General features: G+C 43.2%; 1 protein-coding gene across 4 annotated transcripts in view; it reads left to right on the forward strand.

Moving 5' to 3' along the window:
- The window catches only part of ERG (ETS transcription factor ERG), a 142,559-nt gene that overhangs the window by 90,838 nt on the left and 25,350 nt on the right, over nucleotides 1-26,371 (forward strand). For all 4 annotated transcript variants that reach the window (XM_066314173.1, XM_066314176.1, XM_066314177.1 and 1 more), the window contains one exon: nucleotides 18,964-19,181. In XM_066314173.1, the coding sequence (XP_066170270.1) occupies nucleotides 18,964-19,181 (218 nt within the window). The remainder of the gene's footprint in view (nucleotides 1-18,963; nucleotides 19,182-26,371) is intronic.

Raw genomic sequence — 26,371 nt, forward strand, 5'->3', positions numbered from 1 at the left:
TCACCATTTTTATTTGGAATCTTGTGATATTTAGCAGCTCAGGGTCAGTTTCCTGAATTATGTGAACATTGGAAATCTTCAGTGTTCACTAACAAAAGGTTCTAATTCTGAAACTTTTGCCTTAAATGCCAAGATACAAACCCAAACCACATTTGGTTTAAGTCCTTTTTTTTTTTCCAATGGCCTGATGCAAAACTTTCTGGTCATGTTTCTGGTTTCTAAGCTGAGATTCAGATGCTTTCCTGTCATCAGGTTAAATCTTATTCCTGGAGGTGTCAAGAAATAAAGCTGGCACTTCAGCCTCTTGGAGAAATATATTTGCTGTGTAGTAACTGCCAAAAGCTTCAGCTCATATTTAAAAAAAAAAATTGAAAATATTCAAATTCTGCATCACAAAATTGTGGTCAGAGAATCAAAAGTAAAGAAAACGCATTTCTGTTTTTATACTCATAGAATATAAAATGTTTCCCTCCAAACATTGCAGTTGAGGGGTTTGATGGCTTTTATGACACTGGAGAGGATTCATTAAAGTTGCTCTAGGTTGCTTGAGAAAAGTCAGCATTAAGTGGGGTGTCTGTGAGCCCCAAGGCATTGCTTTCCTATTTTTCCTCTCCTAATTCTCCTTTTCTTTCCTTAGAGAAGAGAAGAAAAATTCAGAAGGTTGAGTAAGAAGCTGAGTTAAAATGTTGCAAAAAAAGTTTTATGTGAAAGTCTCAAGGTAGAGGTAGAAAGCAGTGAAAAGTGATACTGAAATTAAGGTGACAAGAAAAAATGTTAATTTTTCTGTCAGCAAAAATATTCAGAATTCACATTGACATGACCTGAAAAATAATGGAATTTCGGGGAATAATACATATATTGCTTGTCTTATCTGTCTTCTAATTTGAAAGTATTTTACTGAAAATGGAAACCAGTCTTTTTAGCTGACTCTAGAATTTAGGTTCAGAGGAACCTAAGGTTCAGTAAGATCATAAAAGTTGGCAGCCACCATTGTTAAAAAGGAAGCTTGATAAATCCTCAGAATTAACTATTTTAAATCCTTTTTAAATAAGATTGGGATGATGTGGAAAATGAAATTTCTAAGCTTGATAAAGACACTACAACTAAACTCTCAGAAGGAGGAACTTGATCTAAAATTTGATTTAAAAGAATTTTTCCACTACTCCATGAACAACTGAAGCAATATTTATCAGTGGCAGTCAGTGCTGTTAAAAAAAAAGCAAACCAAAGTGAAAGGTGGGAAAACAAAAACTGTTGAGGAAATTCTTTGGGTCCAAAAGTGTCCTAAAGAGGACAAATTTTCAATTTTTTTTGAGAATGTCAGCTTTGAATTGGAGAGACGCTTCAGAAAAGAAAAATGAAGTTAATATATTGTGAATTTTCATGGTAGTGAGTATAAACTGTAATTTCCAGTGTTCCAGACACCATTTGCATTCACCAGGCTTGTTTAAATTAATGAGAGAATGACCAAGCAAGGCAGAACAGAGGCCCAGACTTCCCAAAAAAGGTCCAAATTGGCAAATAGAGAAGCGCTATGCAAAATATTGCCTCAGTGTCCCCTGAGTTTCTCAGATTCCCTGGCTGACTGTTGTATTCCACAATTCCACACCTTCCCAGTGCTCCAGCCACCAGCAGAACCTTCTGCTGTCACAGACTTCAGCCTGGTTTTAATCATTAATGGTCTTTTCTTCACCGGATTTCTTTGATCTCATTTTGCACTACTTCATCTCTTCGTCTGTTTTCTCTTCACTCAGATTGCAATCTCTTTGCTTTGTTTAATCCTCAGTTGCCCTCAACTTCTAAACACACGTTTCAGGAGACCCTTGTGGGTCTTCTCACAAGGGATGGAGGGACAGGACACAGGGAATGGCTTCCCAGTGCCAGAGGGCAGGGATGGATGGGATTTTGGGCAGGAATTGCTCCCTGGGACAATGGGCAGGCCTTGGAATAGAATTCCCAGATTTGCTGTGGCTGCCCCTGGATCCCTGGCAGTGCCCAAGGTCAGGTTGGACACTGGGATTGGAGCAGCCTGGGACAGTGGGAGGTGCCCCTGCCCATGACAGAGAGGGTGAAACAAGACCATCTTAAAGGTCCTTTCCAACCCACCCCATTCCATAATTCTGTGATCTTCTCACAATCATCTTGCACCCCTTTCCAGCAAAGACACGGTTCACCCAACTCATCAAGTTCAATTCAAGTCTTGTTGAAGTGTTTCCAGCAGCGGTTTGCCTGTGTGGGGAAATCTTTCCCTCTGAATAATGAAAATAAGGGGAAAAAAAAATCCCAAATTTATCATCAGCAGCCTCTTGTTTACTCCTGCTGTTGCTGCACTGGACATTTTGGCTATTTTAATTCCATGTGATGGGTGCTGACTCTGGCACAGGAATGGGAGAGAATTTTCAGTCAGATCCACAGATCCTGACCGTGACGTGTAAAAAAATCACTCTGTATTTTCAGAAACAGCTGGTTGATTTTCACGTTCCCAGCTGGGACACTTCCATTGTGATTTTCAGAGCTTTTCTATTTCCCACTGAATTTTCATTAATAGCCTTTAAGAGCTCTTCATCTGATTGGAAATGGGACATTATTCTGCCTAGCTGCTAAAATTGCATGGGCTGCCACCAAGCTCAGTTAATGCTGAACTTGTTCTAGTGCTTCGAGAAATATCTATTAATTAGATGCTCGTAGCTCTTATTTGCAAATAGTTCTATTTATGGCAATAGAAGCGCTCATGTAAAAGATAAATTTGGAATTTTTTGGATTTTTTTTAGCTACCAAGTTTTAATATGAGCAATGTAGTTTTCATTGCAAGGATTGATGATTTCACTGACACTTCAAAAATAAAAAATAAGAATTTTTTAAATGACTGACTTAAAAATATTCTTTGTCCACGTCACAAATATAATATTTAATGTACTCAGCACACAAAACCTATCTACAGAAAAAGTAGGATATAAGAAGATGCGGCAGGAATTTTAAATGCTTCTAGCAAATGTTTTCTCCACAGTTGTGTCTGAAGCTTCAGAGGGCCATAAACAGCTTTAAAACACGCCTGGTCAGTGATGAAATACTCAACATGAGGAAGCAAAAAGGTTTACTGAAGCTTTAGATCTGTTTTCCACATTCTTACAAAAGAGTTGGTTTCTGAAGATCTGTTTTAGGTTTCAGTCTCACTGGAAGCATCTCATAAGAAAGCTTTTATACATGTAAAAGATGTTCTGAAGAGTCTGAGTTCTGATAAAATCAGTTAAGTGTTCCTGTTAACTCTGATGGAGCAAAATGAATTGGCTAATTGTCTTGGTAAAATTGCTGTGGGAAATTCTCAATAATCTGTGTTTAGCTGGCTGAAAATTTACAGTCTTGAGAAACTGATGCCTTGAAGAGATACCAACAAGAGAGATGGAGAGGACTCTGGTAATGCCTGGAGTGACAGGACACAGGGAATGGCTTCAAACTGGCAAAAAGTTGGGTTAGATGGGATCTTGGGCAGGAATTGTTCCCTGGCAGGGTGGGCAGGCCCTGGAATAGAATTCCCAGATTTGCTGTGGCTGCCCCTGGATCCCTGGCAGTGCCCAAGGCCAGGCTGGACACTGGGGCTTGGAGCAGCCTGGGACAGTGGGAGGTGTCCCTGCCCATGGAAGGGGTGGGAATAAATTGATCTTTACGGTCCTTTTCAGCCCAAACCAGTCTGGGATTCTCTGATACCCGAGGCTGGACACCTCCATGTGCATCAGAATTAACTCCTTGCCTTGCCAATGTATCAATCACCCCCCAACTACAAAACCTTGATCAAGGGAAAATAAAACCCAAAAATCCCACCTTCCTGCTGTCATGTCAAGAGAGGACAGTTCACCCAGAGAAGCTGTGGATTCCCCATCCCTGGAAATGTCCAAGGTTAGACATTGGGGCTTGGAGGAATCTGGGATGATGGGACAGTGGTAGCTGTCCCAGGTGGAATGAGATGATCTCTAAGATCCCTTCCAACCTGAAACTTTGCCTTTCCTTCCCCTTTCAGCAGGTTCTCTCTTTACCTTCATTCCATGTCTTGCCTGTCATGTGCAGTAGCCTTTCATTATTTATTATTTTCTGGTCATTCAAACTGAGAAAATAACCTCTGGCACAGCTGTGACAGTCACACTGCTCACACTTTGCATTCAGCTTGCACTTTGTATTTATTTCCCTCAGCTTGTGTCTCTTCTGTTAGCTGTAAGCATTTTCTGACAAGGTCTGTCTAATGCTTTGCCTTTAGTTCTGTGCCCAGGACAGCAGAGTCCATTTATTTATTGTGTAAAATTAATCAGTAAATACTTCTGAGGCACTGCAAAAGTCTTTTTTACTGCAGAATTACAGCAGTTTAAGTAAAATGCAGAGTAGGAAGTGAGCACATTGTGACATGAGTGTTGCCCCACATCTCCCACTCTGCAGAGTGCACCTCTCATGGTGATGCCAGGTCTCACTGACAAACGCTTGTGTTTGGATTTCCACTGCACTGACTGCAGCATCCCTGGTTTGCATTTTTATCAACAGAAAAAAAAAGAAAGGAACCACATTTTTCTGTTTTGTTACTGAAGCTGTGTCTCCCTACCCAAAGATTTCAAAGCTGATCAAATTCTTGATTTCAGGGATTTGTAGAATAGTTTGGGGCGAAAGGAACTTTAAAGATTCCAGTTCCAACTCCTGCCATGTGCTCCAACCCCAGTGTCCAACCTGGCCTTGGGCACTGCCAGGGATCCAGGGGCAGCCACAGCAAATCTGGGAATTCCAGCCCAGCCCCTCTCCACCCTCCCAGGGAAGGATTTTTTCCCACCATCCCACCTGAACTTGTCATTTCTCAGGTTGAAGCCATTCCCTGTGTCCTGTCCCTGCAGCCCTTGGGAATTGTCTCTCTCCAGGTTTCCTGGGGCTCCTTCAGGCCCTGCAAGGCCACCCTGAGCTCAGCCCAAAGCTTCTCCTGTCCAGGCTGAACAATCCCAGCTGTGGCAGCCTTTCCTCCCAGCAGAGCTGCTCCAGCCCTCTGCTCATCCTGGAGCCTCCTCTGGGCTCTCTGCAGCAGCTCCACGTCCTCCCTGGGCTGGGAATTCCAGGGCTGGGGCAGCTCTGCAGGTGCCTCTCACCTGAGGGGACACAGGGACACAATTCCCCCTTTCCTACAGCCCAGGCTGGGGGATCAGCCCAAGCCACAGTTTGGGGAAGAGCTTTCCAATTCCATTGATTCTACGCTAGTTTTTTTCTTACCTGAACAATCTTTATGGATCGAAAGGCTGAAACGATTTGTTCCATCCTTCCTTTTATTCCTTCAATTACAGAAATGGGATTTTCAAATGTCATGGTAACATTCATCATTTCCTTCTCTCACACATGTCTCAATGAGTGGTTTCCATTCCTGTGGGAGCTTGGTGCATAGCTTTTTTGGCTTTTTTTGGTCTACTGAGTACCAGGAGCCTTGGACATTGCTGAGGTCAGCCATGAACTAAATGAGCAAACTCATCTGGTTTTCCCTTCTTACCTTTCAGCATCTATCATTTTGCTTTATTTAATCCATGCTTTCATTTTATTAGATTGCAGAGAAGCATAAATGATGTCTCTTTGCATTCCTGACGGATTCAGCCTGAGATGCTGACCAAGTATGGCTTGAGGAGTCTGTAAAAAGGTGGGCTAGTTCCTGGCTCTCAGACGTGTAAAGGTGTTCCTGGAAGCTCCAGACCCACAGGGCAAATCAGTTAAGCCTCCTCGACGATTTTGAAACCTCAAATCCTTTGAAACAGTTGGCAACCTGCCTGCTGCATATTTACAGTTACACAACTCACAACTCTTCCCCTCTGTGACTTCTAAAAGTTCCTCCTTCCTTTTTTTTTTTTTTTTTTTTCTCCAGGTCCTTTGGCAGCATCACAGCATCTCCTCTGCCTCCCTCCTGCTCTTCCCTGCCTTCCCCCCAGCCCTCCTCCCCTTTATCTTTCTCTCTCTCTCCTTAGTGTGGCACATTGTTCTGGGGAAATGGGTTGTTTGGAGTTCACACTTTGTTTTCCTGCTGTTTTTCTGGGAAGCCGGACTGTGGCACGAAAGATATGGGAACAGCTTGTAGGAAATGGGTTTGTTTGGGGAAACAATAAAAGAGAAACAGCCTGCAGACCTCTCTGCCTCCTCTGAGTGTTGGAGGGCCTGGATTATGGTATGGAAAGATGTTTTTGGGGGTCATTTTTCAATACAGCCCAAAGAACAGCAAATAAAAATATTTTCTTTTAAGGTATCTCAGGCTTTGCATCCACCCAGCTTCATTTCTTGCAGCAGTGTGTGTTAGCCACTTGTTAGTGAGGTGTGGGGAAAACAATCTGAAAGGTTTCTGTTGCTGTGGTAAATGCAGATCTCACAGTTCTGGCCAGGAGAGTCTCTTCATTTCCATTGATGTTCTCAGTTCACTTTTCACCAATGGCAGCAGCTGATCTTTTTTGTCTTTCTGGAGCTGATGTTGGTGCTGTCGGAAAAACCAGTCAATGTCAGAGCTGCAGGGCCTGGGTTTTGACTGATAACTTTGGTAATCAGGAGTTTGGAAGAAATACTGGCACAGGGAAAAGCTGCAGGATTTTTCTTGCCACCACATCAAAGATGTTGCCATGTGCATTTTCCTTTTCTTCTTCACGTGTAAAATTAAAAGTTGGCCACAACCTGTTTCTGCTGCATACGAGATTTTCATCAGCAGAGAGCCACAAGCTCCTACAATCATAAAATGGTTTGAGTTGGAAGATAAAGGTTAAATTTGTGAGGCAGATCTCTAAAGAAGAAGGAAAAAGAATGAAACAGTTGGAAATTTTCTGAAGTAATATTCTATATTTTGTGATTTTGAAGATTTTATTTAGAAAGACATCACTTAAATAGAATAATAAGAGCTTAGTTTAAAAGCAAAAGCACAAGCGTAAATGGGATTAGTTTGGGTTTTTTTATACTGTCACAAAGCAAATCATTTTGTGTGCATGTGAGAGTTTCTTTTTGGGATGGTTCTGTTTCGATATATCTGGGGACAAACAAAGAATGCTCACTTTGTCTGCCACAGGTATGAAACATTTTCCTCTGATCCATTGGTCTGGCTACTTCTCAAAATGCAATATATCAAAAGCAATACCAATCTATTGGACTGACTGTAGTCAATATTTGACCTAAAACAACAATATCCTTATTTTACACTAGTTCAGCAGAGCAGGTTAAATATCCTTAAAGAAAAGCAAGCACTTTATTTCTGTTTCACTAAACCCTCTCCTGTGTGAGTCTTTGCACACGAAGAAATGACTTAATGCTCTGACATTCAACCCCGTCTTAATTTCATTAGTCATGTTTCGTGGCAGATGACTAAAATAATGTGTGCAGAAGCATGAATCAAGATATTCATTATAAACAATTCTAGGAAAGTATGCTGGGCTATACGCTGCAAAGGTTATCGTGACAGGAAGTCATATTTTACATACACAGTGGGCATATTTGGGAAGCTCATTCTGAATTTAGAAGGATTACCCATCTGAGCAATATTCCATATGCTCCTGAAATGGGGAATACCATGAGAGGCATGCAGTGCTACACATGTATATATTCAGTGTATACATGGGAGCTCCAGAATAAAAAGTGTCTGAGGATAAGGAAGGGACAATAATGTAAACTAGAGAGATTTTCTGATCCAATGCTGGGCAAAAATGGAGAGCGCTGTTAACGGAGTAAACTTTTAAAAAGTAATATAATTTTGTGGTTTAATTCCAGTCGTCTAATGTGGAGAAGTCAGTAAAATATATAGAATTATAGAATCATGGAATGGTTTGGGTTAGAAGAAACTTCTAAAATCATCTTGTTCCCACTCCCCTGCCATGGCAGGGACACCTCCCACTGTCCCAGGCTGCTCCAACCCCAATGTCCAACCTTGTCCCTTGGGCACTGCCAGGGATCCAGGGGCAGCCACAGCAAATCTGGGAATTCTATTCCAGGGCCTGCCCACCCTGCCAGGGAAGAATTACATCAAGACAATGTACACTTGAAAGTGAATAAAAAGCATCCATGCAAAAAAAGAAAAAAAAAAAAAAAAAAAAGATGGCTTGAGCAGCATTTGCAGAAGCTTTCAAGCAATTCATAAGAGCTGAACGTGGTCAGTGCTCTCTAAATAGCGAGGTGAGAGTTTTAAATACACAGGAAGGTGAGCACAGGGAACCATCTGAGATTTGCCAGCGTGCTGCTGGTTGGACTTGCTCACCCACCCAGCAAGACACCCTCCTTTTTCCTCCTTTTTTTTCTTTTTTCCCTGTGATTTCCTTTGGGGGGGTGCATTTCCAATTTTGAAATTCCACAGTTGGAAGCTGTGAAGTGCAGCGTTCCCAGCAGGAAGGTGAGTGACCCCCCCTTCGTGACACGGCCACCCTCAACCCTTGGTGTGTGCACGTGCACAAACACCACACACAGACCCTGCAGGGAAGTGATGGGTCACCGAGGAGCTCAGCCCGTGGCCTCCATCCAAGTGTTATTTCCCTAATGCTCTCAAGGCATTCCTGCAAAACGAAGCCTCACTGCAAAGGAAACTCCTTTGGATGCTTTTTTTTCCTTTTTTTTTTTTTTTTCTCCCAAGTTTCCTCAATGCAGTGGCTCTAAAGATCTCTTCATTCTTTCCCATAAATTTCTAGTCATTTTGTTGATGACCTTGTCCTTGGTACATGCTGTGCTTTAGGGAAAGGTATTTTAACGCCTGAGTTATTTTTACTTTAAAATTTGCTTAGGGATTGAGGGTGGGATTCTCTAAAAATGTCCATGTATACATATATTTAAGAGTGTGTGTGTATAAATATATATATGTATACGTATGTGTATATATATATATATGTATATATATGTGTGTGTGTGTATATATATATGTATATACATGTGTGTGTATATTTATTTTTATATATGTATATATATCTATTTATATATATGTGTGTATATATATGTACATATATGTGTGTATATATATGTGTCTATATATAAAACATATATAAAATAAGAGTATGTAATTATATATAAAATATATATATGGAGGGTTAACCCACCACAGAGAACAAATACTGAATGTAGCAGAAGAAATTATAAATGTGATGTATAATCTTGTAGTTTTCCTTAGAGGGTAGGGAAGAAGAGTTGCAAATGTTACCAATTTCTGGACAGATCTTTTGAATAAGGCTAAAAAAAAATAATGTTAAAGATTTTCTCAGTAAAGTTTCCAAACTTTATTGAGAGAATCTTTCGAATAAGAGTAAAAAATCCATGTTAAAAATGTCCTCAGTAAAGTTTCCAGACTTTATTGAGCGTAGCTACTGTGTACAAGGAAAGGCTTTAATTCTGGGCAAAGAAAAACTGATTGGCTCACAGTAATTCTTGAAGAAACCAAGATGCAAAGGATTTTAAGAGAAATAAAAAAAATGGGTCAGGCTGATGGTCTAGAATGGGATCAGTGCCTTGTTTTGGGAGTTGTTTTGGTCCCAAGACTCTCTCCCAGGGTTCTTTCCCAATATCATTGTGATCTGTGAGCTCCTAGCAGGAGTGTGCAGCCTCAGTTCCCTTCCTGTCAGGCTCTGGGGCAATTTACAGACCTGAAACCTTTTTGCTTTGCAAAACAATTTTTTTGCTGGAAAGGTTGCTGAAAAACCACTCAAGGTGTTTGTGTTTTTTAACAAAGTAGAAGATTGGCTGATCCTTCAGACTGATACAGCCCTGTGCTAGAAAAGCAAAGTAGCAGCAACAGGCTAGCCCTGGGCTGAGATAGAAAACAAAGAGTTCCACATCCAAGTTTTCCCAGTTTTCTAGGCATTTTGAAGGCCTAGAAGTTAACAGCCAAGCATGAAGGAGCAAAAAACTTCAAGCTTTCAAAGTTTATAATTGACAATACTCTCTCAAGATGAAAAGGAAGAAAAGTCTATTGTATGGCTGAAAAAAAAAAAAGTCATTCAGACTTTACTGCTCGAGCGCTTTCCATGGATGGAAGTGCTAAAATAAGCATACAAAGCTCCAGTTTCTTGAAAAATGCAATATATTGTATGCAATATACAATCTGCAGGATATATTTGTATTGTTTCCAGCCCTGGTGATTTAAGATTGACATAATCATTCAGGAATACGTATTCTGATCATTGTGCTGCTCCAACCCTGCACCCTCTTCATTCAGTTCATGGCACAGCTGATAAAACCTGGTGTTTTCTCAGTGTTTTAAGTCATTTTCCAGCACTTTGCTGGTGCAGGAGGCGATTTTTGAGGTCCACTTTCACTCAGGAGCCTGGTGGGAAGAGCTGCCTCCAAGCAGCTTGAAGTCCACTCAGGTGTTGAGAAGGTTGAAATAGGTGCAGGGTGGAAGTTTTCATCTCTGTGACATGTAAAAAAGAGTTCCTTACTTCCATTTATTAAATCTGGGCTTGGTGTTAAACTGTTCACTTGCGCTTTGCTGACAGATAAAAACTGCAGGTGAAATAATTGACTGTGAAATGGCAACTCTTTAAAAATCAGGTGTTGCTGCTTGCTCTGAAAGTTTCTTCACTCAATGTGATCATTTTAATGTGTGAAATGCAGGACAGTCCCAAATACAGCATGCAGCTTGGCATGACGGAGATATGTTTTCTAAGACTGATTTTTACTAATTCTGTCCAAAGTTTCTCCATCTGCAATAACAGAACGGTGATTTTTTTTTATTTTCTGAAGCACTTGCAGACGTGGAGTCGAGTGGCTCCTGCTGCAAACCATTACCTTATGGTTTGCTGACATTTCAGGAATGACAGTTTATTAGAAATTGTGATAAGGCGGCAGGGTCTGCATTTGAATTTGTAGTATTTCAGAATTTGTTCGTTAAGACACAAAATATTAAGCCTTTGGGCTTGGCCACGAGGCCTCCGTTCACGTTAGCACTGAAGTCAGAGTTATGCAAAGGCAGCTGCAGGACCAAGCCTCAAACATCTGCTGCCTTTTCCCAGAAATGAATGTAGCCTGCAATTTCATAACATCACTTTGATGGATGCTTGATTATTCCTTTTTTCAAGTGGGGCTCCAAACATCCTTGTATTTTTCTCAGCGAGAGGTGAGGAGAGGTGATAAGTGGCAGCACCGGGCCCGTGTTTGGATTAACACGGAGTCTCCAAGTGCTCCCTGAAAAAGGAGGTGGAGGATGTTGGCTGAGCTGGGCAAATCAGATTCTCATGGGTGGAGGTGAGGACAACATCTGTCTTCCCTGTCTTGTACTTGCCAAGGCTTTTCGTTGTTCCTGAACTCTCCTCATGAATATAATATGCGGGTTTCTGTCTGATCTAATGAATCCAGGACTTGGAGATTTAGAAGGAAAACATATTCCAGATGTGCGTTGCAATTCCTGACTCAGGTGACTGCATTTTAAGCAGTAACCTTTTGCAGTACGTTCCCCACACCGTATTGAATATCCTCCTTCTGTGAGCGGTCAGGAGAGACCTGTACAAGCATCATGATGAATAAGCTACAGCAAGGCTAAAAACATCAATCATTTGCCTTTTCTTTCACTGGGTGCAACGAATCCAAGGCTCAAAGGCTTGGCTTTGGAGCAGGGCTGCAAATTTAGGCTCTTTTAAGCAGTTCAACCCCAGCTTGTTTCCTCGTGGTGCCTGTTGCAGACGTGAGCAGAGTCTCGGGCTGGAAGAGTTCCCATTGCTCAGGGAGGTTCTGGTGTCCAGCCTCCCCCTGCTGTCTGCTCCAGCCTGGAAATGACATTCCTGGCCTGTTTGAAATTAGGTTTTCACTCCAGATGAGCAGCTTCCTGGAGCATCAGAAGATGCAGTTTGATGGGGGATAGGAGCAGCAAGCTAGAAGAGTGACTTGGTCAAATCTTGTGCCCTGTGTGCTCTTCTCCACACCCTCACCTGTCTTTTCTTTCAGTAACAGCCATAATTCAATTTACAAACCTTCAGCGACAAGTGTTATCAGGTATACAAGGGATAACAAGAGCACTAAAGCATGGAAACACTTAAGGAGCTAATTGCAGGGCCTTAATGAGAACAATCTTCCCTCAGAAAATGCAGGTCCTCTCCAAATGTGGCTGTTTATTAGAAAGTTTTAACATCTGCAAAACACACGCTGGTGTGTTACAATTAATCCTCATAATAAACAGTTTGGTGAAAGTTTTTGTATAACAGCTTATGGTCTAATTTAGAACAAAAATAAGTTGCAGTATGTCAGAATTCTTTTTAGAACAGAGAGGTTTTTCTGACCAACTGTAGACATCTGAGAAGTGATAAGAAACAGCCCATGTCTGAATGGATTGTGGCTGTGGGGAGGTCAAAGCTTGTGCTTATCTATGTATTATCATGAAATCAGATCAGAAAAGTAAAACGTGTTTACATCGATGAGGAGAAATGTTATAAAACTGGTGTCAAAAACTCGAGTGTGTGAATGCAACACATATGGCAAAGTTAATTAAAAGTTCTTTATTGCAGTGTTGTTGTTAGCCAAGGGTAACAGGGCCTTTTGGGAGTCTGGGAATGCTGTCTGAAGAAGCAAAAAATGCATTTTATTTCTGTTGCATCTCAATGTACAATGAGGGGGTTTGCTGTGTCCCCTCACTCATCCTCCTCCTTGGGTGCAGTTCTTGCCTAACCCCATCCAACGTGGCCTTGGACACTTCCAGGGATGGGGAATCCACAATTCATCTGTGGATCCAGAAATCCAAAATTTATCTGTGCCAGGGCCTCACCACCCTCACAGCCAAGCATTTCTTCCTGAAATATAATCCTGACCTCATTCAGTTTACCATTGGTCATTAAAAAAAAAAAAAAAACCACAGACCATTTCACAGTTTAAAACCACTGTCCATTCTAACCCCTGGGTTAGAGTGGCCTCCAAAGTGCTTTAAAATCCTGCTGCTGTGTTTATTCCCCAATATCCCTCATCCCAAGCAAATTCTGCTGCACAACCACACACCTTATTATTGTCTTGTGTAGCCATTCCTTAAGTTTGACCAAACTTTAGGGGAAAAAAAAAAAAAAAAAGTCTTTGTCCTCAGTTCCTGACATTGCATTTAAAGGAGAGGGCAGCTTGCATGTGCTTCTCATGATGGGAACTACTTCAATCACATTTCCTGTAACTTCATGTTTTTAGGCCAAGTAATCTTGCATTTGATTAAGTAAACACCTTTGTCCTAATGACTTTATGCCTACTTTAAAGGCGTTGCTGCAGCTATTGTTCTACGGATTTGTCAGTCTGTTATTCTTTGTCTTTTTTTAAACTTATCAGTGAAGTGTAAGTCAAAACCAAATAGAGAAATCGTTTTGTTCTTTTATCTTTAGTACAGAAAGTCCAAGGGAGAAGGCAGGTTTGGCATAGGACAAGCAATTAAAGTATAAAAGGAATATAATGAAGGAACGTGGGTTTGTTTGGGTTTTGCAGGGAATTTTTTGGGGTTTTTTGTTGTTGTTTTTTCCTGTGATGTCATGAGAGGAAATATTTGGAGAAAGGAAGATGAAACAAAGAGAATTCATGTTCAATATTGACCTCAAAATATCAACAGCTCTTCTTCACAGACTTGAATGAAAGACCCTTCCCACCTTCTGCTTTAAGCTCCATGTGTTCTTTTCTTCATATCCCTTTGTTCCAGACATTAATTTCTAGAAATTAAAGGCTTCGTTTCTGAGATGTCATGAGAATATGTCGCATCCTGTGAAATCCAGGACTATGACCTATTCACTGCTAAAATTATTGTCAAAAAGGTACAAACTTTGCAAAACTGAAAGAAGCCTGTGCTGCATCTATTCTGTAATAATTATTAACGTTTACATTTCTTTATCTCATTTATGGCTTGATGTTGCCAAACTAGTCCGGAGACAGCATTAATATGGATGAGAAAAAGAAATTAACATGTAAATGAGTAATGAAGAGCGTTTACTAGGAACAGAACTGGCATCCACGTGTAATAAAACCTTGCCAAACATTGTCAGTATTAATAGCTTTGTTTACATTTATGTGGCCAGACCATCCTGCTATTTTTTCATGATGGTGAGTTCTGACAATTTTCATATTAGATTTGGTCCAGGAGCTTGCATTTGCAATTGTAACACAAAACACATTTTGAAATCCCTGTATTTAGGAAAGAAATAACCCACACTGCTTTCTGTCCTCTGTGCCAGGACAGCAGTTTGCTGTTGGAGCCTTCCTTTCACGGCTCACAATTTGGGGTCAGCAAGTTATGTCCATTGTCAGACATTCCTGTACAACTGAGAAATGTTTCCTGTTGCTGGGTGCTATTTCTGGGCTTCTCCCCAGGATGAGTTTCAGGGCTGGTTCGGTCAGGTTGGTTGAGTTCTGGTTGTTCAGCATCCTTGGGTCTTGCAAGGTCAGTGGATTCAGAAAAGCCTGAGCCAGAAATCCTCACCTTTTCAGTGGCCTGAGTTGATCCCAGGGCTGGAGCCCCTCTGGAGCCAGGCTGGGAGAGCTGGAGGTGCTCACCTGGGGAGGAGAAGCTGCAGGGAGAGCTCAAAGCCCTGCCAGGGCCTGAAGGGGCTCCAGGAGAGCTGCAGAGGGACTGGGGACAAGGGATGGAGGGGACAGGACACAGAGAATGGCTTCCCAGTGCCAGAGGGCAGGGCTGGATGGGATATTGGGCAGGAATTGTTCCTGGGAGAGTGGGCAGGGCTGGCACAGGGTGCCCAGAGAAGATGCCCCATTCCTGGATGTGTCCAAGACCAGGTTGGACAGGGCTTGGAGCAGCCTGGGACAGTGGGAGGTGTCCCTGCCCATGGCAAGGGAGTGGAATGAGGTGATCTTTTAATTTTCTTCCAACCCAAAACCCATTCTGTGATTCTCTGATTTAAGATCACTGGGAAGAAGAAGAGGTTGGAGAGGACGTGGGGCTGATCCCAGCACTGGCCACGTTCTTTACTTGTGCTGACTGCTCAACATTTTGCAAAGGCTTCTGTGGCTGGTGCAGCTTTTGTCACCCAGGGAGGGCTGATCCATGTCCTGCTGTCCTTCCAGACAGGCCAGCCAAGAGCAGGGAGGGTCAGTGTCAGAGGCTCTGGCTGTTGTGGAGTGCACATTAATGAGCCTCCACGACCCACAGCACACAAAGCTGGCAGGAACTCAGTTATTCCTCCAGAGCCTTCCCAGACCTGTCAGCGAGCACTAACTGATAACCAGCAGGATGGAGTACAGATGAGTGCTATTAAACCACAGCTAAACTCAGGCTGAGCTCGCTTTCTCCCTGATTTTTTCCCTCTGAAACGTGGAGTTTCTCTGTCTCTTGGGCTCGTTGATGTTTGTCTTGTTTTGTATCATTAGTTGTAGATATTCACACAGCCCTAAGTAATTGGGTTAGTATTTCCAGTGTTCATTCTGCTCATCAGGAAGTTTAAATGTTTGCACTTTCCCTCTTCAGGCGACGTGTTGGGCACCCATTGTACAAGCAGTGTTTGTTGTCATTAGTAATGCCAATAAATAGGAAACCCTTTTTTTTTCTTGTTGCTCTTTACATTTATACTTACCCCAAATGTCCATAAATTAATTTAAATTAGGTGGAGTCATTTTTAATAGGAACCAGAAACATTTGTTTTCTTTCACTTGTGTGGGGGAGGATGAGAAATAAATCCGTTTTATAGTGCTTGATGCCTGTTTTGAAAAGGTCCATTAGTAGATGCTTTACAAAGTTAAATAATGTTTTATTTGCAATCTGTATCAGCTTTCTCCTGTATAATTCACACTTTAGTGTATTTACTGGAGCTAAAACTTCCTAAATTAACATTTTGTTACGTGTTTTTCATCTCATGGATTGGGGCAGAAGAGAGGGAAGTGTGCATTCAGTAGTGTCAGGCACGGGATGCATTGTGATCATCTGGCCAGGTTGTGTTTGTGCACATACACATATTTAATTTTGGGGAGTTATTTCGTGAAAAAATCTCACAGACTGCTGAAAAGGAGCTCTTAATTTTCTTTCCAGTGTAACATCTTCTTTCTTTAGTTCTCGTTAGGTGATCCCTGCTACTTTATATTCCAAGCACATCAAGTTCCCTGCTTCTCTCTCAGAGCAAAGGACCAGGGACCATCTCCCCCCACTCCTCCTTGGTCTGCAGGTTTTCTCAGAAAAGACTCTTCAGAAAAGCTTCAGACCACTAACAGCAAAGGTTTCTGGCATGAGAGGCAGGATAAAAAGGAGAGGTGTTACTCTGGCATGCTTTTTGTCTCACAGAACCAAAGGGGCAGCTGGCTGCAGGTTGGTGGGGGAGTGTGCAGAACACAGAAGAAAAGGTGGTAACTGAGGAGTCACTGGTGGCAGCCTAGTGCTGGTCCTTGCACTCAGGTGACATCTGAAAATGAGCAGAAAAAAGGTGCAGATCACTGCCTGCACTCTGTGTTAGTGTTAGTAATTCAATCATCAGTCTCAGGGCGCTTAAAGGACCCGAGATCCCACTCCCCAAGCCCTGGATTAAGGGGTGATCTCAGTTTTCACAAGCAGTGAGAAGCTGGAAGTGATGTCCCCACCTTTGCAGCTGCAGAGCGAACTATGAATATTAGCAGAGTGCACCCCAAGGGCTCACAAACCAGGGGGATAAAAAGAAGGAGGAATGTAAAATCACAGAATACGCTGAGTTGAAAGAAACCCACCAGGATGAAGTCCAGCTCTTACCCTTGCACAGAACATCTGCAAGAGTCACACCACGGGTCTTAAAACGAACAAACACTGATTTTTAGGGCAGCATGTGACTGCTGGAGCTCGGCAAAGCCCTCTTCCAGCAGCCAAGGGAGGGTGGGTGGTTGTCTGCAGGCTCCCACCCTCCCAGGGCTGGGGAGCTCCCATCCCTTTTCTCTCTCCCTTCTCCTCTGCTGACAGGACCACGCATTTCTGGCCGTCAGCAGCAGATCTGGCAGGAGCACAGCCCACCCACACTGCCTCACGGAGCTCCCTGCCCCGAGTCTGGCTCAGGATTCCCCCATTCCCTGATCCTTGGCCCCCACACTGGCAGCCATGGCCAGCTGGCCCAGCCTCCTCCTCAGCTGCTTCAGCCCCTGGGCTCACACGGAGCCTCCTGGCCAGCCCAGGGCTGGGGATGGTCCCCACCATGGCAGGGAGGAGCTGCTGGGCTGCTCCCCTGCTCTGTTCCATGTCACAGGGCCAGGGTGGCAGGATGGAGTCACACGGTGAGCTGCTGTCCTTGCGCAGAGTCACTGAGGTTGGAAAAGCCCTCCTAGATGTGCCTGATGCCTACCTGGTCACTGAGTGCCACATCCAGGCACTCCTGGGACACAGAATCACAGAATCCTTAGGTTGGAAGAGACCTCCAAGATCATCAAGTCCAACCCCTCAGCCCCAACACCTCAACTAAACCATGGCACCAGTGCCACATCCAGTCTTTGTTTGAACACACCCAAGGATGGTGACTCCACCACCTCCCCTGGTAGACTGTTCCAATACTTTATTACCCTTTCTGTAAAAAACTTTTTCGTGATATCCAGCCTAAATTTCCCTTGGTGCAGCTTAACACCTCCAGGGATGGGGACTCCCAACACCTCCCTGGGCAACTGTAGGAAATTCTCAACACCTTGTGCATGCAGGCTCAGATACCACAGAAAATACAAGATTCGACCTGAGGCCTTGGAAAAGGCTTCCTGCTTTAGAGATCATAAACAAGAAATTGGATTTTTAGTTCAAGCAGAAACATATTAAGCTAGGTAGTGGAAAGTTTTAAGGCTTTAAAGTTAAGATACAGAAGTAGTTACAAAAGTAGTAAGAGGCTTTAAGGTGTAGTTCTGCAGGATTGTGTGTCACTGTAGGATTGGATAAAAAAAGTCCACATTGCAGCAGGACATGTGATACAGTTTAATTAGCCATTGGGGTGAAGATTAAAACAGCATGTGTGACAGTAGATTATTGGCTAATAAACCTTTAAAACCCCTTGTAACCTTGTGACCACTGACCACTGATGACCACTGACCACGAACTTCTTGGATTTGTGGTGAAGACATTCTCAGCCTTCATGGGACCGAGGCAATAATTCATGTTTTCAGACATCTCCCAGTAGTCCCAAATCTCTTAATATCCTGACGGGCAGCCCCTTCCAGTGCTTGAATTTGCACCCTTATCCACCTTGTCCACCCAAAGTGACCCCTGGAGAAGGTGGATTTCCTCAGATATCTGCTTTTGGAGGGTGCCCCCTGAGTCCTGTGCACTGCTGGAGGGCAGCAGGACAGTCTAGACCTGCTCTGGTGGCTGGGGAGCCTCCTCTCAGGTGGGATGTGTCCCTTCAGGAGTGTCCCACACTTCCTGATGGATGTGGTAGCCTCACTCACAAGACTCAGATAGCTCAGGGAAGGAATTGGTGGCAGCAGGAATGCTTGGCAGCAGGGATAGAGGGTCACTGTCCCTGCCTCTGGTGTCTGTCTGGCCTCTAGGGAGAGGGACCTGATGGGCTCTGCTGCCCTCCAGGACCATAACCCCAGTGCTGCCATGAAGAGGGTGGGAAGCCCTTCCCACAGCTGCAGAGTGGGATTTCGACCAGGAAGAGTTGCCATGAGAAGGAGGGAGGTGGCTGGTGGGCATGGTGTCCCTGGATTGGAGGTTGTGCCCAGATCTCTTGGCTCCTGGTCCAGAAAGGACTTGGCCTGGGTCCCTGAGGAACGAAAGGGGGATCCCAGCAAGTCAGCAACTCCTGGCTTTTGGTTTCTCCTCTCAGGGGCAGCAATTTTTGCTGCATTCAGCAGACCTCACCCTGTGCATCACTGCTGAGACCCGGGCTTTGCTGCCCTCTGCTCTGTTGCCAAGCGTTTGGTGGTGTGTGTGTTTGTGCATCTGCTCAGCTGCCCTGGGAGGGTCTCCCCAGGCGTGGGTCCTCACCTCCACAAAAAAATAACCCTGTGCCTAACCCTGCTGAGGCTGCTCACCTCCCTGTGGGATGCACAAGCCCGTTTTCTCCTGGGGAATGCTGTGATGTGTGCCCTTGGCTGCAGTGACCTCTCTCTGGTTTGCAGGAAGCGTTATCGGTGGTGAGCGAGGACCAGTCCCTGTTCGAGTGTGCCTACGGCTCTCCCCACCTGGCCAAGACAGAGATGACGGCCTCCTCCTCCAGTGAATATGGCCAGACCTCCAAGATGAGCCCCCGTGTCCCCCAGCAGGACTGGTTGTCACAGCCCCCAGCCAGAGTCACCATCAAGATGGAGTGTAACCCCAACCAGGTTAACGGGTCGAGGTAATGAGGCTGACGGTGGGATTTTGGGGATGGGTGTGGCTCAGTTGTCTAAATCTGTATATTTTAGCACCATTTTAGGTGTCTCAGGATCTCCCACCAGGCTCCAGGTTGCCCTGCCTTGACCTGCCAGCCGTGTTCAGGTGTGACACAGGGTCTAAAATGGTGGCACAGACTTCTCGTGAGCTTGTGCAACACCTTTCCTCTGACTGGGTTAATTCTGGATGTGAATTTCCTTTGCACTCCAGATGGAAGAGCACATGTTAAAGTTAATAAAATGGGGATTTGCTGTAGCCTGGAGCAGCACCATTGATCCATTGAAGGGTGTGGTGTGTGCGTGTGATCTAACACTCCATGGAAGTTGTCAAATCCGGCAATTTGGGCAGTTGCCTTTGCTCCAAAGATCACCAAACAGGGAAACACTGGAAGTAAAATCTTCTAATGGCAGAGGGAGTGAACTATTGATCTTTCCTTTTGTATTTACTGCAAAAATATTACCAAAAAATGGAGCTGGATTTAAGAACTCATGCTGAAAAAGCAGCATAAATACGGAGTCAGGCAGGGAAGTAGAAAGGAACAGAAAAAGAAATTGGTCAGCTCAAGAGTGTCTGTGTATGAACTGTTGTCTCAGGACACTTTTTTGGGAATGTCACTCTAAAGGACACTTGTCTATTAGGCTGCAGAGGTATTGCAGTGGATTTTTGGATATTGACTGGTGGCTTTCTCAAGCTTAGGAGCACCCTGTGGGACATCTGAAAAAATACAATGAAGATTTTTTTTTCTTTTTTTTTTTTTTTTTTTTTTGAGGAAACTATCCAAACAAGTGCTTTCCTGTTTAAAATGCCTGACTGTCAAAACAGTTTTCCTTTGGTGTTGCTGAAAGGGCAAAGGTCCAGAAGAGTCAGTTGCTGACAATTGTTGGTGATGTACCAGTGGGAGCCTGTGCTTCACATCTCCCTGTCACAGACACCTGTGTTTTAATCTCATCTCCCAGGATCGGTTGTTCAGGAAAACCTCAGCCCTGGGCTCTGTGGTTGCTGTTCACACTTGCTGTGCTGATGTGATGAGCACCACAAGCAGGGCAGAGTGGTCTGCCAGCTTATCACACCTCCTGTGTTCTGTGGTGAGGGTGGAAATGGTGCTGAAGTCAAATCAGAATTTCCAGTGAGAAGTCAAAGATTTGAGATACGTAGGAATAAACGGTGAGCTGAAGTTACAAAGAATTAGAGGAAGTCTTCTTGTAAGGCGGCTTCTTCAGAAGTTCAGGTGTCTTTAATCTATTTCAGTGTCTTTTTAATTTTTTTAAATTTGTTTTTTGTGCTAACCAAACCCTTCATCAGGAACTGGAAGGACAGGACCCAGGGAATGGCTTCCCAGTGCCAGAGGGCAGGGCTGGATGGGATTTTGGGCAGGAATTGTTCCCTGGCAGGGTGGGCAGGCCCTGGAATAGAATTCCCAGATTTGCTGTGGCTGCCCCTGGATCCCTGGCAGTTGGACATTGGGGCTTGGAGCAGCCTGAAACAGTGGAAGGTTTTTGTTTATTAATCTTGAATTTTCTTACAGCCTTCCCTGTTGAAAGATCAGTGCAGAATTCCTGAGTGGAGATAACAAGGAAAATTCCTACTTTGCTACAGTTCCTAAGGCATGACTTGCTGAAAAAAAAAAAAATTGGCAGAAGAACAAAAAATATGGCATGCTCATGCTATACACAAAAATAATTAAAAATATAATTTTCATTCAAAAACACTGTTTATTTCATCAGAGAAGTTTTATTTTATAGAGCCTAACTCATGCCTGAAGGAATAGATCTGAATGCTACAATTCAGTGGAGAGCTAACACTGCCAACCAACAAAAATAATACGTTGTGGCGTTTCTAAATCACACATACATGTGTGTATGTAATATGTTGTGTTATTACACTCTGGGAATTGAAATGGGGTATTCCTGCCAGTTCTAGGGAAAACAAAGTGTGTATCAGATTGTGCTACCCTTCCTTTCTCTAAGTTCCTTTGCATTTTTTTTTAATTCAGAAGCCTTCCCCACCCTCCTCTTTTGCAGTCCATAAACTCATTTCCTTAAGTGATATTATTAAAAGATAATATTTCCTCAGTTCTTAAAATGCTTTGTATGTTAAATATTACCCCAAGCAGTACCTGGAGCCCTTGCAGATGTGTTTCATTTTTAGCAAACTGTACCTGCTCTGTTTAGAGCCATCTTAAAACCTGAGTTGTCCCAGAGGAGTCTAAAATACGACCCCACATTGCAGAGCCATGCAAGGATCTCCTGGGTGTCCTCTGTCATTGTCCCCCCACATGGGTACCTGGATCTGAATAATTCAGGATGCAAAGCAGGGGATGAGATCCCACAAAGTGGTGGCCAGGGAGAAGTTAACATTGCAATTTTTTTTGCTGTCCAGCTCTGCCTTCTCACCGTGTCAGTGCTTCCTGGCCATATATTCTGTTCTTTGGAGGAGGGTATAAAATTTTAAGGGCATATTGAACCTCTTAGACATCCCCAATTAAGCACCCACTCAAAGAAGGAATGTGCCCCCTCTGCTAGGATTTTCCCCAGATATACTTTGGCTGTAATTGCCCTACATTAAATTTCAAAACATCAGGGGCTCAGAGCTGGCATTCCTGTGAATACCAAAGAAATGCCATTAGAATGAAATTAAAGGGTTATTTTCAGTTTGCTGCACAGGGATTAGCTACCCACTTTTCTTTAACAATAACAGTATTTTTCAAGATAAATCCCACAGCCCAGCACCACAAAATACAGCCTGGGGCCTTACCTTAAATTAAATAAAGCAAATTTAAATTAAAGCTGTCATTTACCTGGCTGTTGTTGCACATATAATGCAGGTTGTCACAGGTGGTATCAAATTGAGTTTCTTTAAGTACATTAATTCTGTTCCTTCCAGGTACATAAATCTAATGAGACCTTTTGTGCTACCCTACAGTCAATCTTTCACCTGAACGTAACAATCCTATTTCCTGCTATTTATTGCTCCTGGGCCAGGCCAGAAGATTCACCCTGCAGTATAAATCTGGAGGTTGCATATGCCACACTGTTACTTTGCCATTTATTGTTCTTTACACGTTTTATCAAATTAGGCACGAGCAATTCTACCACAATGAGCACAGTTCATGTCATGCGTTCAGGGAGAAATTCACTCCCTGGAAATGCTTCTCATGAGGCTCTGGGTACTGCTTAAATAACATTTAAATCCAGGGATTTCCCAGTGATCTTGGACTACACTCACCCATGGGGCTGTGCCGTGCCTGTGGGTGGGACTACACAAAGGTAGCTCGGAATAATGACATTTACTGTAGGTAATCCATCTTTTTCAGGCAGGCTGAAGGGGAACACAGAGTCTTATTCAGGCCACAGATAAATTTCTCTTGCCACGAGCAGCGTGGTGATTTCATTGAAGAAGTATTTTGAAAGTTAACTGCAGTGAAAGCCCAGCAGAAGCTTTCCAACATCAGCTTGGCTGATAGAGAAGTTTTAAAGAAATGCCAGAAATAATTAGTTGTCCTTAGGATTTAATCATGTGCAAAATGTTGATTTAAGTGCTACCAGTTGTTGCTTGAAAACCATTTGAGAATGAAATTATCACTTAATACATCTTTTGTGCTGGCTCTTTTGGGAAATACCATTTTTCTTCGCATGTAACTGCCTGAATTTTCATCAAAGAGCCTCTGTACTCTGAGTTCAGAACGTCTGACACACTGGAGGACTTTTCAGAGTCCAGGGTGAACTTGAGTTTCTTTGCTGGTGGTTTTTTTTTTTTTTCTTTTTCCCTTGATGTGAAGTCTCCTAAGGAGTAGATCCTTTGTGCTATACAAGCCAGAAAATTGGAATGAGGAGTCCTTGAGGTACCTTGAGCCACCAAGGTGTGTGACAGCTGCTGTGCCCAGGCACTGGGGAGGGAGAATTCATCCATGTGGAGCTCTGTATTCCAGCAGATCCATCCCAGGATCCAGGCTGGCAGGCTTTAAGCTGTAAGGAGGCACCTCTGCATCATGGTGTGATGCTGGTGGATGGAATTAGAGCATTTAAGCAGCTCCACAGGATCACAGAATCATGGAATTGTTGGGGTTGGGAGGCACCTCTGGAGATCACCCCTGTTGCCAAGGCAGGGTCACCTGGAGCAGGTGACACAGGAGCACATCCAGGTGGGTTTGGAATGCCTCCAGAGAGCAAAACTTGTTCTCCCTGGGCAGCTGTTCCAGTGCTCTGCCACCCACAAAGCAAAGGAATTCTTCCCCCTGTTGAAGTGGAACTTCTTGTGGTTCAGTTTATGGCCATCGCTCCTCATCCTGTCACTGAAAGTTTTGTTTTCTAACCCATCTATTGAGTTTCTCAATGCCTCTGAGGGTGTCCAGCACCTCACAGAAAATGGCTTGAATCAACAGCAAGATGGCATGGTCGAGTATGTCCTGAAAAAGCAAAAAGGTTTTAATAAAAGAGGAAAATAATATGAAAAACCCACAAAGAGCAAAGCTGAACACAGGGGATAGAACTGAAAAAACCCACAAAGAGCAAAGCTGAACACAGTGTAGGGATAGATCTCACATACTTGCTGCAACACCTCGAGAATGCACTGAGAAGCTTTGTGCTCTCCCTTATGTATTGGATTATTTAGGTAGGTTTTGGTGGCAAATAGCCCAACAGAAGATAGCTACTATTTTGAGGAGCAGGTAAACAGACCTATCAGTGCTTTTGTCTTGGCACTGAGCAGATTAACTGTCAGGAGAGCAAAGAAACTTCTGGTGTTCTTCCCTTAAAAGATTTTGGGGTGAATCTGAACCCTTCCCTAGATGGTATTTGGTGTGGGGTGAATTCCTACACCCATCCTCTTGTCCCCTGCCTGGTGAGCATCCAGCATGTGAAGGGACAGGGCTGTGGCAAAGCATCCCCCATCCCTGACTGGGCATCTCTGTGTAAGGAAAGAGTTTCAGTTTACCTTTAGACATCTTAGGAAGTTTAACTAGAAAGTTCTGTGCCCTTCTCATTGTAACTGGCTCAGTGCCAGCACAGAAGCACTGATTGGGCTGGGAGAGTGGAATTCAAAGCCTGTTGCTGATTTCATTGGGTCAAATATCCCACCTGATCTGTTGAGTGCTAAAGAGAGAGAACAAAAAAAGCTCGACGCATTTTCAGGGTGTTGTAGCAGGTTTGGGACTTGTCTCTACACTGTGCTCAGCTTTGCTTTTTAGTTTTTGTATTATTTTCTTTCCTTATTAAAAGCTTTTTTTGCTTTTTTCAAGACACACTCGGGTTTGCATCCACCACCCTGACATCACTTGTTTTCCCAAGGAATGGCTTTTTCCAGCCCTAGAGCACAACCCTGCAGCGAGGGCACAGTGCCACGTCCCTTCCACATCTGGTGGCACCACCAGCATCCAGCCTGGCATTCCTGGGAAACCTCAGCTCAGACTAAACAACAAGCCCAGCCCAAACACCCCAACATGCCACGGGATTCTGTCTCCAGTGATGCCATGATGATTTTATTTTTAATCTTTTTATATACCTTTTATATATGCTCAAGACCCTTAACGTACGTACTTGTAATTCTTTAAACCTAGTATCTTAACATAGTCCTAATATTCTACTAAGCCAAAAAGCCAAAAAACCTCACCTCAAACAAATCAAAAACCAAGAAACCTCACCCTGCCTTAAAAAAACCAATGCCCCCTCCAAAAAGTACCCTATAAACTAAAATTAGGCCTATCTAAAAAAAAATTCCTTTAAGATAGAAAAATGTCAGGCTATTCATTTAAACCTCTCATTGAAACATCTTTGTTAAATGCTTTACAGGTGCTTAACATTCTGTAAATGTTAAATTTACAGAATCTATAAAATTGTATATGCAATCTGCGATATACATACATTTCAATGTATTCTACCTTAACAAATGATTACACCATAAAAATCCTTGTTAAATACCAAAATAAAAACCCTTTATCCCTTAACCACGTCTAACTCTTAATACTAAAACCAAAGAAAAGGCATCACCAGCAGAGCCAGAAAAAAAATTAAGCTGGGAGCTTCATCCTAAAATGATGATTTTCCTTATTGGAGCTGCCTGTGTAAAATATTATTAATTTCGGGTAAGAAGACATTGATCATCCCAGACTGGTAATCCTTTTTCCCAGTGACTGGGTGGTTGGTGGAGTGGCTGCCTACCAAGCTGGAAAAATGGCAAAGTCAGGATGTGTGACTGCTTCAAAAAGCTCCTCTTTGCTCTGAAAATCCACCAGCTTAACACGAGCACTTGCATGTGTGTGGGGGCATGGTTTGGCACTGGTTTCAGGCAAACATGTTGCCAAGGAGAAAAACAAACTCGGCTCACTAATACTACCACTATTCTGGTTTTTTGGAAGCTTTTTGGTGGGGGTGCTGGGCTGGCAGGTGCTAAATAAGAAGCTTTCCAGTCTGGGATAATGGACTCCATTCATAATTATCATGGCTACATTTGGGATTGACCACTGAATTCCCAGCAACCAAAGGCTTTCAGATGGGCAGTGAAATATAAAAATGATCTTCAAATAATGACGTAGGACCCCACAAGTGTTGTGATCGCTGTCATTATTCAGGATTATTGCCATCATTGCTTTTTTATTTCCTGTACAAGGTTTTCTGTGTCCAGAGCTCTTAGAGTTGGTGATGAGTTTTCTCCTCTGCCCTGTCATTAGGCTTGTTTCATTTTGATCAGGGCAGCTTCAGTGGGGGTTTTCAGTATTTAAAATTTAGGAATAGCTTTTTAAGACAAAACAGAAGGTAAGGAAATGATGGGCTTTAGCATTCTTTGCACCCTCACAGCCCCTTAGTGCTAATCATGAAAATCAGCAGACATTCCACAGACATGGGGGATTATGGTTTCCATACAAGATGTCACTTCTGTTTATCCCTGGCATGCTCTATTTTCCTAACTTTCTAAATGATCCCTGCCCACAAAAGAAGGCACGTGTGGCTTGGGAAGGGCCCCATCTCCTGGTATTTCATATTTTACCAAACCACAAATACAACAGCCTTACAAGCTCTTGAAATGAAATACAATTTGAGAAATGTAATCCATTACCATCATAATAGAATTTCTATAAAAAATAATAAAAGAAAAACAAGAGAAAATAGGTCCTGAAAGTTATAGGCCAACTGGGAAGCCGTTGTGGCTTTTGGCCTAGCT

Source organism: Sylvia atricapilla, chromosome 2 (assembly GCF_009819655.1).
Source record: "Sylvia atricapilla isolate bSylAtr1 chromosome 2, bSylAtr1.pri, whole genome shotgun sequence".
Classification (NCBI taxonomy): Eukaryota; Metazoa; Chordata; class Aves; order Passeriformes; family Sylviidae; genus Sylvia; species Sylvia atricapilla.